This window comes from Branchiostoma floridae, chromosome 12 (assembly GCF_000003815.2).
Source record: "Branchiostoma floridae strain S238N-H82 chromosome 12, Bfl_VNyyK, whole genome shotgun sequence".
Lineage (NCBI taxonomy): Eukaryota > Metazoa > Chordata > Leptocardii > Amphioxiformes > Branchiostomatidae > Branchiostoma > Branchiostoma floridae.
In genome coordinates this window covers 14240029-14254835 of record NC_049990.1, presented here as the reverse complement: position 1 = coordinate 14254835, position 14807 = coordinate 14240029, and the positions used below count along the sequence as shown (strand labels likewise).

General features: G+C 39.5%; 2 protein-coding genes across 2 annotated transcripts; both read right to left on the bottom strand.

The window, feature by feature from the left end:
- Positions 1-295: 295 nt before the first annotated feature.
- On the bottom strand, positions 296-7047 carry LOC118427527 (cytochrome P450 2U1-like). The gene is made up of 5 exons (XM_035837365.1): positions 6843-7047; positions 6298-6567; positions 5290-5456; positions 1250-1407; positions 296-1116 (listed from the first exon to the last, which is right to left on the bottom strand). The coding sequence occupies exons 1-5, from the start codon at positions 7023-7025 to the stop codon at positions 935-937; spliced, it is 960 nt and encodes a 319-aa protein (XP_035693258.1). The 5' UTR covers positions 7026-7047; the 3' UTR covers positions 296-934.
- A 400-nt stretch (positions 7048-7447) lies between these two features.
- Positions 7448-11262, bottom strand: LOC118426860 (cytochrome P450 2J6-like). The gene is made up of 5 exons (XM_035836418.1): positions 11141-11262; positions 9479-9679; positions 8922-8996; positions 8328-8445; positions 7448-7644 (listed from the first exon to the last, which is right to left on the bottom strand). Exons 2-5 carry the CDS (start codon positions 9638-9640, stop codon positions 7463-7465), a joined length of 537 nt encoding a protein of 178 aa, XP_035692311.1. The 5' UTR covers positions 9641-9679; positions 11141-11262; the 3' UTR covers positions 7448-7462.
- Between the last annotated feature and the right edge of the window lie 3545 nt (positions 11263-14807).

The following is a 14807-nucleotide window of genomic DNA, read 5'->3' as shown; positions in this document are numbered from 1 at the left end:
CGTTACGTTGATGTCTATTTTGAAAAACATACACTGGCAAAAGGTACTGACAACCAAATTGAATAAACACAAACACGCATACCACCACACAGCCTTTAATGCATTGAATATGTGTTAAAGATCGATCCGGCGGAAACACGTTTATATTGAATATGTAATTAACATCTCTCTTCGGCTCTTGTCGTCTCGTGAGACGGTCGACAGCTAAGTATGATATATATGTCATCATCGATATCTTTGTTTTTCAAAGGTTAAACAAATATCAATTTTCTATTACATCAAAATATAATAGAAAATCAGAGCTGAGACCTACATTTTGGTTTTATACCTTATATCAAATAACGTTAAACGTAAATAGCAAACTGTAACAAAAAAGATACTGTTATGAACAACATTTAATGCTTGATGTTTATCTATAATTAAGATAAATCATATCAACGCCAACCAGATTCAGAGAGCTGAAATATCAACATTATGCAAATACTATGCATTTGGGAAATGATACTATGCTCACCCTTTACAACTTAATTTTCCATATTACTTAACCTAGAAATATAGCAAATGTCCCTTCAGAAATACCAATCAACGTGCACTAGCCACCTAATGGCCAATAATGTCTCACCTGCCCGCAAGCAGTTTACTTTTGAACCCCTGTAACTCTCCTATGTTTAAAATCTGCCGTGACACAATATTACCTATCACACTTTTTAACGGATTTGAATAACACGGTTTTCTGATTTTTAATCCTAGTTTTCATGTTAAGAATTCTATGTGGCATACACTGATTATGAATGCACAAAGGAAGGTTAAAAGTTGTGATCATTACGTATGCTACTAGAAACGCTTTAAACCCAGTATCATAAACTGTAGTTGTGAAGATACTTTCAAAACTCTAACATTCAAGCGTCATTATCTGCTCTCGAACCACGACTTTTTAATCACGTGGGATGGCTACAAGATCAAAAGGTTTCGGGGCAAGTGTAATGCCCATGACACCCTCAGAGGATGGTTTTGCGGCGCCTTCTGGCAACTTCAGTTTGAAGTTCTGCATAAGGTTAGTAAACAGCAGGAACAGTTGAACTTCAGCCAGTGGCTGCCCCATGCATGATCGCGGACCTTGCAAGAAATCATAGAGAAGAAATTAAAACAGAGTAGTCTTTATGTCCTTTACATGGGATATGTTGTATGAAGAAAGGGTTCAGAAAATGTATAAGTTGAATCATTTATAACTTAACAACGTAAAACTTACCCATGGAAAACGGCATGAAATACTCAATGTTCTTAAAGTTGCCTTCATCATCCAGGAATCGCTCCGGGTCGAACATGTCTGGTTCTGGGAAAAGTTCTGGATCGTGGTGAACTGACCACTGACCGGCAAAGACGATTGTGTCCTTGGGTATTATGTACCTATGCAGGACAGAAACATATGCCCGATTACTTTAGAAATTAACAGTATGGCGTATCAAAATCAAGTATGTCTATTAAAGTAGTACCCAAATGAATTCGCCTTCAGAAAACATGTTCATCAAACGATGCAGATCTTCTAGCGTTGATTAGATATCCACAATACGATAATAATAAAGCAGTGTTTTAGTTTTTAATTAGGCCTAGTGTGATTTTGACCAATTATATTTTGTAAATTTGAACGGCCCAAACCATATGTGAATCGTATAATTTAAATATTATGCGAACCGCTCATTTTACTTTAAGAAAGTTTGAAGAATCCGGGTTGAGTCGTTCATCTTCTTAACATCAATCCAGTTTTGACCAGAATCCAAATAAAATCCAATCTTAAAAGTTACAATATATCTAAAGGGCCGCTTTGTGGGCATCTTCTTTGTTATATTTCAGCCATACCATAGGTATGGTGAAATATATTGTATTCGTAATGTTTCTTTCTTTCTTTCTTTCTCCTGTCAAATCTTCAGAACACGGTATCTCCGTTGTTCCTCAACCGAATGACTTGAAATTTGGCACAAGGGTAGAGTGGGCCAATACCCTCGGGTGTTTTTTTCATTTTTTCCATATCTGTCTCTTAAATGATTTTATTAAGGTTTTTTGGTCATCTTAAGACCAAAACTGTATATTTGGGCCCCCTGTACCCTGGTATTATAACCGAATGAGCTGAAATTTGGCACAGATGTGCCTTGATAAGTCCCCCATATAGATTCAATATCAGTTTTGGTGTACAGTACAACAAAATGCTTATTTTTGCGATTTTTGACCAATTTTTGACCAAAAAAGGACACTTTTGGCCCCTGTACCCTGGTATTACAACCAAATGAGCTGAAATTTGACAGAGATGTGCCTTGATAATGCCCCCATATAAATTTAAGAACACTTTTGGTGTACAGTACAACAAAATGCTTTTTTTTGCGATTTTTTGACCAATTTTTGACCAAAAAAGGACACTTTTGGCTCCTGTACCTTGGTATTGCAACCGAATGAGCTGAAATTTGACACAGATGTGCCTTGATAATCCCTTCATATAAATTCAATAACACTTTTGGTGTACAGTGCAACAAAATGCTTATTTTTGCGATTTTTGGCCAATTTTTGACCAAAAAAGGACACTTTTGGCTCCTGTACCCTGGTATTACAATTAAATGACCTGAAATTTGGTATAGATAGGCATTAGATACTTGGTAACAAGATTCAAGTAAAATTTTTGACATAAACAACTTTAAAATGATTAATTTTGGCACTTTTCTGAGGGGAAATTTGTTTTCTTTTGGCCTCCTTACGTGACCTTCCGTGACCCCGCACAGAGCCACACCTGTGCGCGTCAGCCGGAGAGTTAATTGAATCAAAGACCTAGCCAATCAGCGAAGAGGAGGCCAAAGGCTAATTAATATTCATAAGCGGGGCCTCATGATCCCGTATATAGCAGTGTTCCCGCCAGGGGGAGCAAAGCCCGCCTAAGGCTCTCGCATTTTAGACTATTCAGAAGGCTTTATATTGTATCAGTTCTTAGGGGCATATCTATGATAATCGCAGCAGTCACTTAACTTCTCTTCAGGAGTTTAGCGTAACACTGTTTCAGGTCAAACCGTCAAAGGCAACTAAAAACAAACTTTAACGTTACTGAGTTCAACAGTACTTATAACTTGTTATCCGAAGTTGAAACGCTAGCAATGGTATTTTCGCTGCGCTGTTAGCTCCGTGCGACTGTTGTTGACGGTCTTATAACGGTATATTTTGCACCCCTGTACCCTGGTATGAGTAACATTTGGTATAGATAGGCATAATATAGTTGGTAAAATGATCCAAGTAAAATTTTTGGCATAAAGTACTGTAAAAGGCTTAATTACAGCACTTTTTTTTAGGGGAAATTGGTTTTCTTTCGTTCTCCATGCCGTGACCTTTCGGACGTTCACCCCACAGAGCCGACATCTGCACCTGCGTCTAGCCGGCAGGAAGAGTTAATTCAATTAATGGTTCAGCCAATCAGCGAAGAGGAAAGCGAAGGCTAATTAATATTCATAAGCGGGACCACACAATACGTTAACTTGAACACTCAGGCCGTACAGACTTCTCGCCAGGATTTTTTTCAAAGCGTCGGACAGGGGTCCGGGGGCCGCCGAATGTCCCTGGCGGGGTCCAGGGGCAGGGCCACTGTGGGGGGGACCCAGGTGGGCGAAGCCCCCCCCGGAAGCTCTTGCATTTTAGGCTATTGAGAAGGCTTCTTTTATCAGTTTTTTTAGGGCCATATCTACGATAATCGTAGCAGTCACTTACTTCTCTTCAGCAGTTTGACTTTAAAATATTTCGGGTCAAAGCTTCAAAGACAACTAAAACCTCATAAACAACAAACTTTACTTAGCTCAACAGTATACAAAAATATTGTACGGGTTGCCATCCTTAGTTGAAGCGCTTATTTATAGCGCTAGTATCTTCGCTGCGCCGTTAGCCGCCGTGCGACTTTTGTTGACGGTCTGATATCCCTACGTCGCCGCCTCGCTGATATTCCCACGGACATGTTTCAAAAAAAATACCCAGCAAAAAACGCTGTTCTGCGTCAAATTCTATTCTATAAAACTCAGTGTTACAGTCTAAATATTTTGTAGAAGCACCGCTGTAGGAAAGAAGGTCCAAGCAATGTAAAACATCACGTAGCATGAAGTTCGCTGTCAACTGGCACACAGCACATGACTGTTTGAAACTCTAAGTCTAATCAACAGCCGTGTTTGATTGATAGCCGGCGGTCCTATGATGAAGTCGGCGAAAGGTGCGTTAGTCAGAAAATCTGCGTTTAGTTTTGATACGTAATTATAAGTTAGACAGTGGCGAGAATGATTATTTTCTCATCAATATTTCTCTTCAGAATTATTTGAACTTAATTGTACATCTAAACAATTGGCTTACCTGTGCAATGTTTATATGATTAATGATCAGTGTACTGAAATCATGTGTAACGTATGGCTCCTAGTCAATAGATCAGCATTTTCTCTATAGTGACCACCTGTCTATAGTGGCCACATTTCCTAGTGCTGTTGTTGTTTGGCATAAACTTTGAACATTTAAATTGGAAGTAACTTTAAACTGCCAGAGTTTCAGCCCAATAAAACACTCTCAGCGCCAGGGTATGAACAGACTGACCAGACAGACGAAAATAAATCCTCGAACAAGGTTCAATCGTATCTTCCGGGTCTGGCAGGAAGTTGTTAAACTAAAATAAGAATAGGCTCGATGGTTGATTGCATACAAAGTAAAACAGTTTAACAGTTTTACAGCTTGAAGAAAACAAACGCTCCTACAGTACCTGCACCTGCTTGATAATTATTAAATCGTATGCCCTACTTGAATAAAAAAAGTTCATTGCAATAATAAATGTACCCACATCACAAGGAGCTTATACTTTTTTAAACTTACACCTAGTTATCGTACTGAAAATTGTTAATGACATTACATGAAGTCATTCAACAATTTTCAGTCATGATGAAAATTTTCTGAATGGAAGGTGTGATTATTGTCATTTTCTGAAAAATAGAAGCAAGCTCTGTTTTTACCTGGAGTCAATTCACAATACCAGTCCACTTTGGGGGATAATGTACTGTTAAGAGGATGTTCCATTTTTGCGCAGGGGTGATTTGGAACAGTCCAATGTTGCGTGGGAAGGGGTATGGCTGAAATATGCTGTATTTGCTCTTAAGCAAATGTCGGCCTTTCTAGTTACCTACTGTTTTTGAATGTTTCCATCAATAAATATTTACACACTTAAACATTTCATGGAACACACAATGAAAAAAAGTCCAGGCTCATTGTTCAAAAAGTCAATATGTGACGTACCCGTAGAACTCTGTGTCGCGAGGCACGGCATGGGGTAAACCAATAGGTGACACGGCTCCGTACCGCTGGATCTCGGCAACTGTAGCGGTTGTGTACGGCATTTGTGACCGGTAGGCCATGGACGGACGGCTGTCTCGACCAAGGACCTGCCCAATCTCCTCTTGTACCTAAAATGAAGAGGATGCCCGTTCCACAATTAGTTTTGATAATAGCCTACGATCAATTTGGTCTTTATCGACCTCTTTTGCCCCCAATGTGTTTTATATAGATTTAGAAAGACAGAACTGACTTCAAAGATCAGGGATGTGCGCAATAAGATACATATTGATTAGGAAATTCTGTAATTGCAATGTTTTCATGATAAGGGACTTAAATATATATATATATATGTAAATTATGGCCGTATAAGACATACAAGAAGTATAAGTATATTATTCATGTGAATGTATAATTATAATTCCTAGAGGTAAATCATTAAAAAATGGCATACCGGTTACACATAAGCTAATAAAAGCAGTACATTATAATACACATATTATGTAAATGTTCACAAAATGTATCTGCATAAATCAAATTTCTTTTTTTCAGGGTGTTGATTTCTTTTCTCGAGAGTTTTGGGCTCTTTTATGTCCTCGGGTTTTGACGTTACATCCCTCGGACACATTATAAAAAGCGTATGTTCACATTACTATCGATGTGACGCATTTTTCCCCAGTGAAGCTCGAAAAAGCTTCACTTTTAGATGCAAAACTTTTTGGTTTAAAATTTTTGATCTTACCTCATATGTTATGGAAAAAAATAGACTTTAGGTAGTTAGAATTACTATATGCCTTCGAAATCTAGTTTTGATACAATCCCTACTAACGATCAAAGGGTTCAAAATCATCTTTATTTGTCATCATTTATCATAATTTTGTAAATAACGTCAACAGCAGAGTCGCTCAACGAAGTGCTTACGTGTAGATGTTAAATCTACACGTAAGCACTTCGTTGAGCGACTCTGCTTACCTTATTTTGTACGTCTGGGTTAAGGATCATCAGCAGGCAGGCCCACCACATGGTAGTCGATACGGTTTCCGTGCCAGCATTGAAGAGGTCAAACACGGTCATCTCCAACTGCCTCTCGGTGAAGGTGCTGCCGTCGAGGTCTGTCTGGTTCTGCATCTCCAGTAGGAAGGAGTCGATGAAGTCGCGGATGTTGTCCCGGTTGAAGGTCTCTTTGTGCTCTTTGACTTCGTCTCGCACAAGCTGCAACACTTTTTCGACACTTGCCATTGCCTATTGTTGAATGAAGAAACAAATATTGAAAAGGGTCAGCGGCAGGTATCGACTTCTACGCACCTTTAACCTATTCCTGACGTCATATGTCCTAAAAATCAATAAATGTCATTTGTCCCTGGATCAAATAGGGGATTCAGGGACATATTTGACGGTCGTATTTATCCTAAATAAGTAAAATGAAGAATCTATACAAAATAGCGTTCTTATCAAACAGCAGAGTAAATTTAAGTAAATTTTCAAAGTTGAAGGATAAATATGGTATAGTACTTCACCTTGTCTCCTCGTTTCAGAAAACCTGGAACGTATGGAAAGACATTCTCAGGGAGGAAGAACACACTTGTACGGAAGACAACATCGAGGGACTGCATGATGTTCTGAAACGTTTGGTTCGTGTAATCCCACCTCTTACCGAACACCATGTAACACACGACGTTGGTGCTGGCTTGCTGAAGCATCCGTCTGATATTGAAAGGTTTTCCTATATAAAAAAAAGTGTCTATCAATTCCTTATATAATCGAAGTCACTCTTTAAGTTTCCAAAATCAATAATAATACCTGCCTATCTGTTACCTTAATGCCACATTTACGTTGGTACGTCAAGCGCATGTAGTTCCATTTAAGCAACTGTTACACACCGTACAAAAGACACCGCGTAATGCAGTCAAATGCCCGTGTTTCATATTCTTTAACCCGGTCAGCAAGTCATTACGGATTTTTCTCAGTCCTTTACGTTTAAGCAATATATGCAAGACAAATGGTCTTCCGACGAAGGCCATCTCTCAATTTACCTAGTACTTTAAACCTAGTACTTAACCTTAAGTTGTGTGCTATATATTGCCATTACAAATGAAGTCGTTAAAAGCGTTTCAAGTAGAACTAATCTTCTCACAATTTATATTAAGCACCGCTTAATTATAATATCTTCCATACCTTTAGTCTTCAGCAGTTCTGCCTGCATCGTGGCGGCCTCTTCCAGGATCCTCTCATTGATACGGAGGCTCCCGAACCCGAGACTGGCCACGGCGAACTGGCGCTGTTCCCACCAATGGGGACCGAGTGGGGCAAATATGATTCCTGTTCAAACAATTGTTATTGTTATTGTCTTTGGTTGGGCCGACTACTTTCTCTTGGCAGCGAGGGGCTGAATTGCGAGGAGCGCGCGGCTAAATTGCAAGGGTCTTGAGTGAGCTGCCATTCGGCGCCACTCAGGTGACATCTATACGACAGTAATTGCCCCAGGTGCGGCCAAGGGATTCTTTAACGTGCCTGGGGTATGGTTCTCCCCTGACACGGGGCCTCCATTTTACGTTCTATCCGAGGGACGGCCCAAGCCGAAGCTAAGCACTGATTTTCACCTGAATAGAGTAAGGAAAGCCGTGTAAAGTTCCTTTCCCAAGGGCACAAGATCGGTGACACGCAGCCAGATTCGAACCCGAAACCTCTCGGTCCCGAAGCAAAAACGCTGCCGCTGCCGCACACGATCCCACGATCAAACAATAACAGATAAAACGTTTCCAACCTACCAACTTTCATTATGATAGCAATTCAATTACATCTTATAACAAAAACCAGGAGTAAAAGTGCAATCGCATGCGAAACAAAATAATTTGCATTTACCACTGAAATGTTTACATTTTAAAATGTACACATTTTTTGGCATTACTTAAAAGCAAAAGAAGCAGACTATACAAGTCAAAATAAAATGTACTTTTTTAATTTGTATCCTTACGGAATGGAAAAATATTTCGAATTCACACCTTTTTGATTGATGAGTTGATTGACAATCCGTAGGTTTGTAGGCCGATTCCCGAACATATCTGACCTCCTTACGTATGCCTCTTTGATGACGTCATAGTCATTGAGGCAAACAGTTCCCTATATCCAATAGGAAATGCAGTGTATATTTCGATATTGTTTTATTTAATTGTTTGTCCATTTTGTAGCTCGAAACAATAAAACTTCTTAAGATGAATGCAACATTAACTTTCAAACATGTAGAAAAGCACGCCAGTGTTATATTCATATATGGATTTTTATACTTCTAATTCTACTTCTACTTATACACTTTCTATGTTGTTGTAGTATACTAGTCATGATTGCCATGTTGTTATCCTTACGAACGTAATAATTATTCGAAGGTGTAAGCTGAAGGGTACACATACTTTTTGTTTATGTTTGTTAACAAATGTCAAATCAACCATTCTGTTTTTTTAGTGTAGACGTTTCATAGTGGTTATTTCAGAGGTTCATTAGATGTCCCAAAACGATTTAGTTATGACACCCATTTTTTTGCAAATTTTTAGAGGTATCGAGTGATGATAAAACGGGAATTATTTTGTAAGCCTACTCACCAGAGTCCCGATCTTGAAAAAGACTATTGCCCCATACTTCTTACGCCATTTGCTGAGTGTTAGGTGAATATTTCCCTACAAAATAAATTGAAGAGTTACATAGGAAACTGTCATTTTGTTTTATTTTACAAAAAAGTGTTTATTCAACAAAGATATTTGTATTACGTTGCATCATAATAATTCGTGAACGTAACAAATGAAAAGAACGTTACCTGAACGTTCTAGTGTAAACGTATAAGGTGGATTTTGGTGTATCTAAATATAGTGTCAAGAATGTTTACATTATCCAAGAAGACATGATCGTTAAAATGTGTTAATACAAGGCCAATGAGACTTGCGGACCAGGTACAACGAACTACACATACTAAATTAACATGCATCAAAGATAAAACAATGCCTGATTTTTGTTATCTTTATAATTTTCGGCTAATAACTTCGCAAGATCGAAGTATCGCACATGCGCATTACTCTCTGGGTGCGTGGTGGTTAGAATGGAAATTGTAGAAGATTCCAAGTAAATTTTCCTTGTGGGCGATCGTAGTTTTTAGCAAACTTACTTTAGACAATGTATACAGATTCCCGACGATGGGCCAGCCCCAGGGTCCCGGAGGCAGGTTCCTGGGCCGCGTGACGTAGACGTACGTCATCAGCAGTACAACCAGTAGAACCAGTACTGTTTGCAGGTTAACAAAACCTGCGATGTTTTCGATGAGGGACATCGTAGTTCAAACCTCCCCTTGCGTTCCTGTACTTGCTTACTGTTGTAGTAGATGATAGAAGAAAATGGGTTTACCTAATTCCATAAACACAATGGATGTTGTACTAGAGTGCTACTTGAAAAGCGCAATGTTACCGAGCAGTGTCATAGAGGCCTAGTTTTTCCTACATGTGGCCATTTCTTTCAATATGTGACCAGTTAAAGGATATTCATTTTTGTTGTTGCTATAAAATGGTGAGTTACATTTACCTATCAACATGGCAGACGCAGCTCACTGAATTCTATACCTACTCGTGTCTATTTAACACTAAACCTAGAAAATTTCCAAAGATTGATTATATTTTTCTTATCAATTTAAGACTTACAGTCAAACCTGCCTTGAGCAACCACTCAAGGGACCATGCGAAAATGGTTGCTGAGGACAGGTGGTTGCTCCCGACAAGTTGGTTGGTTGGCGAAAAAAATGATACGGTTTGCTACACCTTTGAATTAGATCCCAGGATACATATTTACATGATGCACACAGTTTTTAATCTCCATGCTGTTATGTAAACAAACTTCAAGAAACTATTGTTTGACGATCAGAGCTGAGTTTGTCTAACAATCAAACATGGTTTGTTTTGTAGTTGTCTGTTCCTTGAACAGCCCAGACTGATATTCACTTACGTAAGGAAAAGAAGTCTAAAAGTCCAGGGTAACTGTGCCCACATAATTCTGCATATAAAATGGCTGCTAGCTGCTGTCAATCAATTTTGGTTGGTGAGGTGGTGAGGGCCGGTTGAATTCCCCTTAGGGGCTGTACAAAAGTGGTTGCAGGTGGGGAAAGACAGGTAGTTGCTTGGGAGGGGGTCTTAACTATGTAAAAATTGACGGAACTGTTTCTTTGTGTCCTCTGACGGCAGGTGGTTGTCTGCGCCAGGTGGTTTCTTGGACAGGTTTCACTGTATTAATAAGCATTTCAAAAACAAAATGGCGGAATGCCCAGTTTGCCAGCCTAGTAACGTACAGGGGCATTTATCCAATTTATGTTTTAGTAAACAATTTCATATAAAGGATTATAGTTTCAAATCGTCTTTTGTCCACAATTATTTTCCACGGCTTCAAATATGCAAACATGTCTATGTCACCAATTGCATGATATATATATAATCTGACTAGATAGCTTCCTTTCTCGCTTTTACTGATATATCATTGGATCGACATTTGACAGATAGCACACATATTCCATGTGTAAACGCCGTTTGTAATATATGTTTATTTTACTAAGTATATAACCACGCTGTTAACGTAAGGCATCAGTCTCACGAGTAGGAGTATTCAAGTCCGTTTAAGTTGACTTTTTTGGCATAGGTAAAATTCGTGGGGATGAAATAAACCTGGTTATGGAACAGCACATACATGCACTACCAAGTCGGTATTAATGTAAGTCTTTGGTAAATAAAGTCAAAATGACTTGGATGTACACACTTCTTTGACTGATCCTGACGTTGTGTAAACTCACCTGTGTGGATATGTTGAAGATTGAACTAAACGTAGCCACTCTCCAAGTAATTGCAGACTAGATACCAGTTGAGGTAAACACCTTATTCAGAGATAAGGATCATAATTTTCCATCACGTGACCGACCTTGTCATTGTCGGAATGATCTATTCTAAGAGAGGGTATTATTTTGAGTACAACTTCATTCACATGCGATCAGCTAACTTCTTAATAACTACCATTTCCAGTAAGCCAAGGGCAACAAAGGCAGGAAGCTTACATAATATTCTTTGGATGGTTTAAAAAAACGATTTTTATAATGATTTTCGTAGAGTATTAGGTATAAACCAGTGATTGTAGTGTCTACTGGTGTCTACACTCCTTAATGATGTTGTTAAACTAGTTTTGTTTGACCGCCTTGGGACACTACGAAGGCTGAATAGGACACGCTTTGCAACTTCTGCAAACCTTCCACATACGCACTGCAAACCCTCTTGACAGCCTCTGCAAAATCTCTTCCCATCATATTATAGAAACCCACATCATAGCTTCATGAAATTTCTTCGCATCTAAATGAATGATGGGAGCACACTAAATTAAATATTAAAATAAAGTCCGTCGACTTAATTCAGATGACCATTAACTAAACAGAAAGAATTCGAAAAATACCATATAATTCAATCACTAAAAGTGTATTGCTATCTTACCTGGGCATTAGAAAACACTAAACCAAAGTCTCCAAATTACCACCACTCAAAGCCAGTGTTCTATCAATTTGAAAGCAGAGGCCTAGCTGTCTTCCCATATGTGAAATGCTCCTCAGAAGCACTTCGGAGAATATTTGATAAATTTATACGATATTAAGACCTGTTTTATACCGACACGCTAAAAAAACTACTAAAACGCCAAATCGATACGAGATGTAAAGTGGTGTACCACATTACCTGAAAAGATTTTATTATCGCTGTTGGATTAACAAGCATTTACATCAATTACGCTTGTGACCGCATCGTAAGCATAACATGAAATGTCATTCCGTACATGTTAATAACGTTCAGGAATCCATTGTAGACACAGTAGTTCATACCTATATTAAGTATACATGTGTTACTGATGTCCAGGACCTCATCTGTTAGCAACGACACCTACTTGTAGTTTGTGACAAAACCTTCAGCTTCGCCTGAGCAAGGTGACAAAACGTTGGTTTTACAGAAACACTTCATTAAATTACTGTGATAATTCTGCGATGAAGTGTGGATACTAATCAATAATACTGAATGTATAAGAATAAACACTCTGGTATTTCGTGGAAAAATATTGAAGGCAACGATATAAGGTTGAAACATGCTTTCAGCCACATGCATATTGTAAAACATACTTCTACTACTGAGAATTCAACCCACGCACTTTCTATAACATGATTATCAAATATGTCGGGCATGTTTTCCTTGATAACACAGTGTCGGTATAGATATAAAGATTTGTTTTTGCCTTCAAGTAAGAAGCATTACCAAATACGGAAATGTTTCTCACGAAAACAAAACGCCATAGCGGTAATTAGTCTGTATGTTTTGTTGCATCCATTATTTTGGAAATTCGGAGACGTGACTAGACGTTTGCTATCAACATCGGGACTGTTTAAGGTGAGTCTATTTCTTTATGTGTTCCAAATACAAAAAAAAATACTTGAAAAATACGCTTCTGAGGAGCCTTTCATACAATGAACGACAGCTAGACCTCTGTTTTGGTAATACACTGACTTTGGCTGGTGTTACTTTCCTGACTTTGGTGTAGTGTTTTTTAAAGTTATGAAAAAAAGTGTATGAACAATCTATTGCCAGCAAATCCTCAGTTTTTTATTCCGCAAACTCAACACGTAAAATGGGGGATCCTACATCCATCTTTGGGTTACTTTGTAGAGGTAGTTAGAAATTAGAGTGACACCACAAGCCAAACCTTTATGCTCGTATTGCATTTATATGTACTAGGAGATTTTGTTAGGCGATGGTAACTGCTGTGCAATTGGGAGTGTAACATGCTTTTCAATGTCTAAATCGGGTGAATTTTTAACGGTAATGCTGATAAGTAGTACGAACACTATACACGGATTGTGTCTTCAATTTGCAGTTGCCCTAATAAAATCAAGCATCCCCTTACCTACAAACCTACATTTACATACCAAAAATCATGAAGATCCGACATCCGCCAACCTGTTCTTGAACTTTATCTGTCAATATCTGGATCTAGGTCGACCCTTGCAGTCTCTAACAAGCCACTAGTGAAGGAAATGTGCCCCGGTGTACGGATCGTTTTGCAACCGAGATAAAGGATGTACTAATCTTTGCAATGTTCTAGGTAGAATATATTTGTCTCGTAGGACAATATAAAGTGACACGTACTACATACAGGTGCGGATATGGTGCTCGCAATTATAGCAATGACGATATGTAGTTTACAAAACTCAAACTTACTTATCTCAAATTGACTTACTTTATCTCAAACTCTGTACCACCATTTTTTTTAATCAGGAATGGCGTCTAGAAAGATGCCAGATGGATACATCCCAGCTCCCAACCTTCTTAAAGAGAAGGAAGATGCGATCTTATCCCCCGAAAAAGACAAAGATTATAAAACACAACAAAAGAATACAAGTGAGGACACTGGTCTCAATAGCGCTGCTCCCTTTGTCTGCACCGAGTCACAACCTGCTGCAACCGAATCGCGCTATCTGCACGTAGGAGATCACGTAGTTGTGTATTCGGTGAGCGAAGTAGAAGACATTTACGGTTACGACGAGCCTAAAAACGTGAACACGGGGCAACTGGAAGAGTCTTCGTCTAATGACTACGAAGCACCAGAGGATGTTCACGGTTACAAAATGCCTGAGAAAGTTAGCACTGTACACGAAAAAGGGCCTTCTTCAAATGAATACGAGACAGCAGAGAATGTCCATGGATACAAAATGCCTGAGGAAGTGAGCATGGAGCACGGCAAATGGTACTCATCCAAAGACTACGAGACAGCAGAGGATGTCCGTGGTTACAAAGTGCCTGGAGAAGTAAGCATGGGGCACGACAAAGGGTACTTATCCAATAACTACGAGACAGCAGAGGATGTCCATGGGTACAAAGGGGCAGAGAAAGTGAGCAAGGAACACGGCAAAGGGTCTTCATTCAATGCCTACAAGACAGCAGAGGATGTCCACGGATGCAAAGGGCCAGAAGAAGTGAGCAAGGAGCACGGCAAGCGGTCTTCATCCAATGACTACGAGACAGCAGAGAATGTCCACGGATACAAAGGGCCAGAGGAAGGGAGCGTGGGGCACGGCAAGGGGTCTTCATCCAATGACTACGAGACAGTGGGGGATGTCCACGGATACAAAGGGCCAGAGAAAGTGAGCATGGGGCACGGTAAGGGGTCTTCAACCAATGACTACGAGACAGCAGAGAATGTCCACGGATACAAAGGGCCAGAGGAAGGGAGAAAGGAACACGGCAAAGGGTCTTCATTCAATGCCTACAAGACAGCAGAGGATGTCCACGGATGCAAAGGGCCAGAAGAAGTGAGCAAGGAGCACGGCAAGGGGTCTTCATCCAATGCCTACGAGACAGCAGAGAATGTCCACGGATACAAAGGGCCAGAGGAAGGGAGCGTGGGGCACGGCAAGGGGTCTTCATCCAATGACTACG

Coding starts and splice junctions, on each gene's coding strand:
- LOC118427527 (XM_035837365.1), bottom strand. CDS start 7,025: ATGCTTCAGCAAGCCAGCACCAACGTCGTGTGTTACATGGTGTTCGGT. Junction 1,408..5,289: donor CGCGACACAGAGTTCTACGG/GTACGTCACATA, acceptor TGTCCTGCATAG/GTACATAATACCCAAGGACA. Junction 1,117..1,249: donor TTTCATGCCGTTTTCCATGG/GTAAGTTTTACG, acceptor ATTTCTTGCAAG/GTCCGCGATCATGCATGGGG.
- LOC118426860 (XM_035836418.1), bottom strand. CDS start 9,640: ATGTCCCTCATCGAAAACATCGCAGGTTTTGTTAACCTGCAAACAGTA. Junction 8,997..9,478: donor ATCTGTATACATTGTCTAAA/GTAAGTTTGCTA, acceptor TTTATTTTGTAG/GGAAATATTCACCTAACACT. Junction 7,645..8,327: donor TCAACTCATCAATCAAAAAG/GTGTGAATTCGA, acceptor TTGTTTGAACAG/GAATCATATTTGCCCCACTC.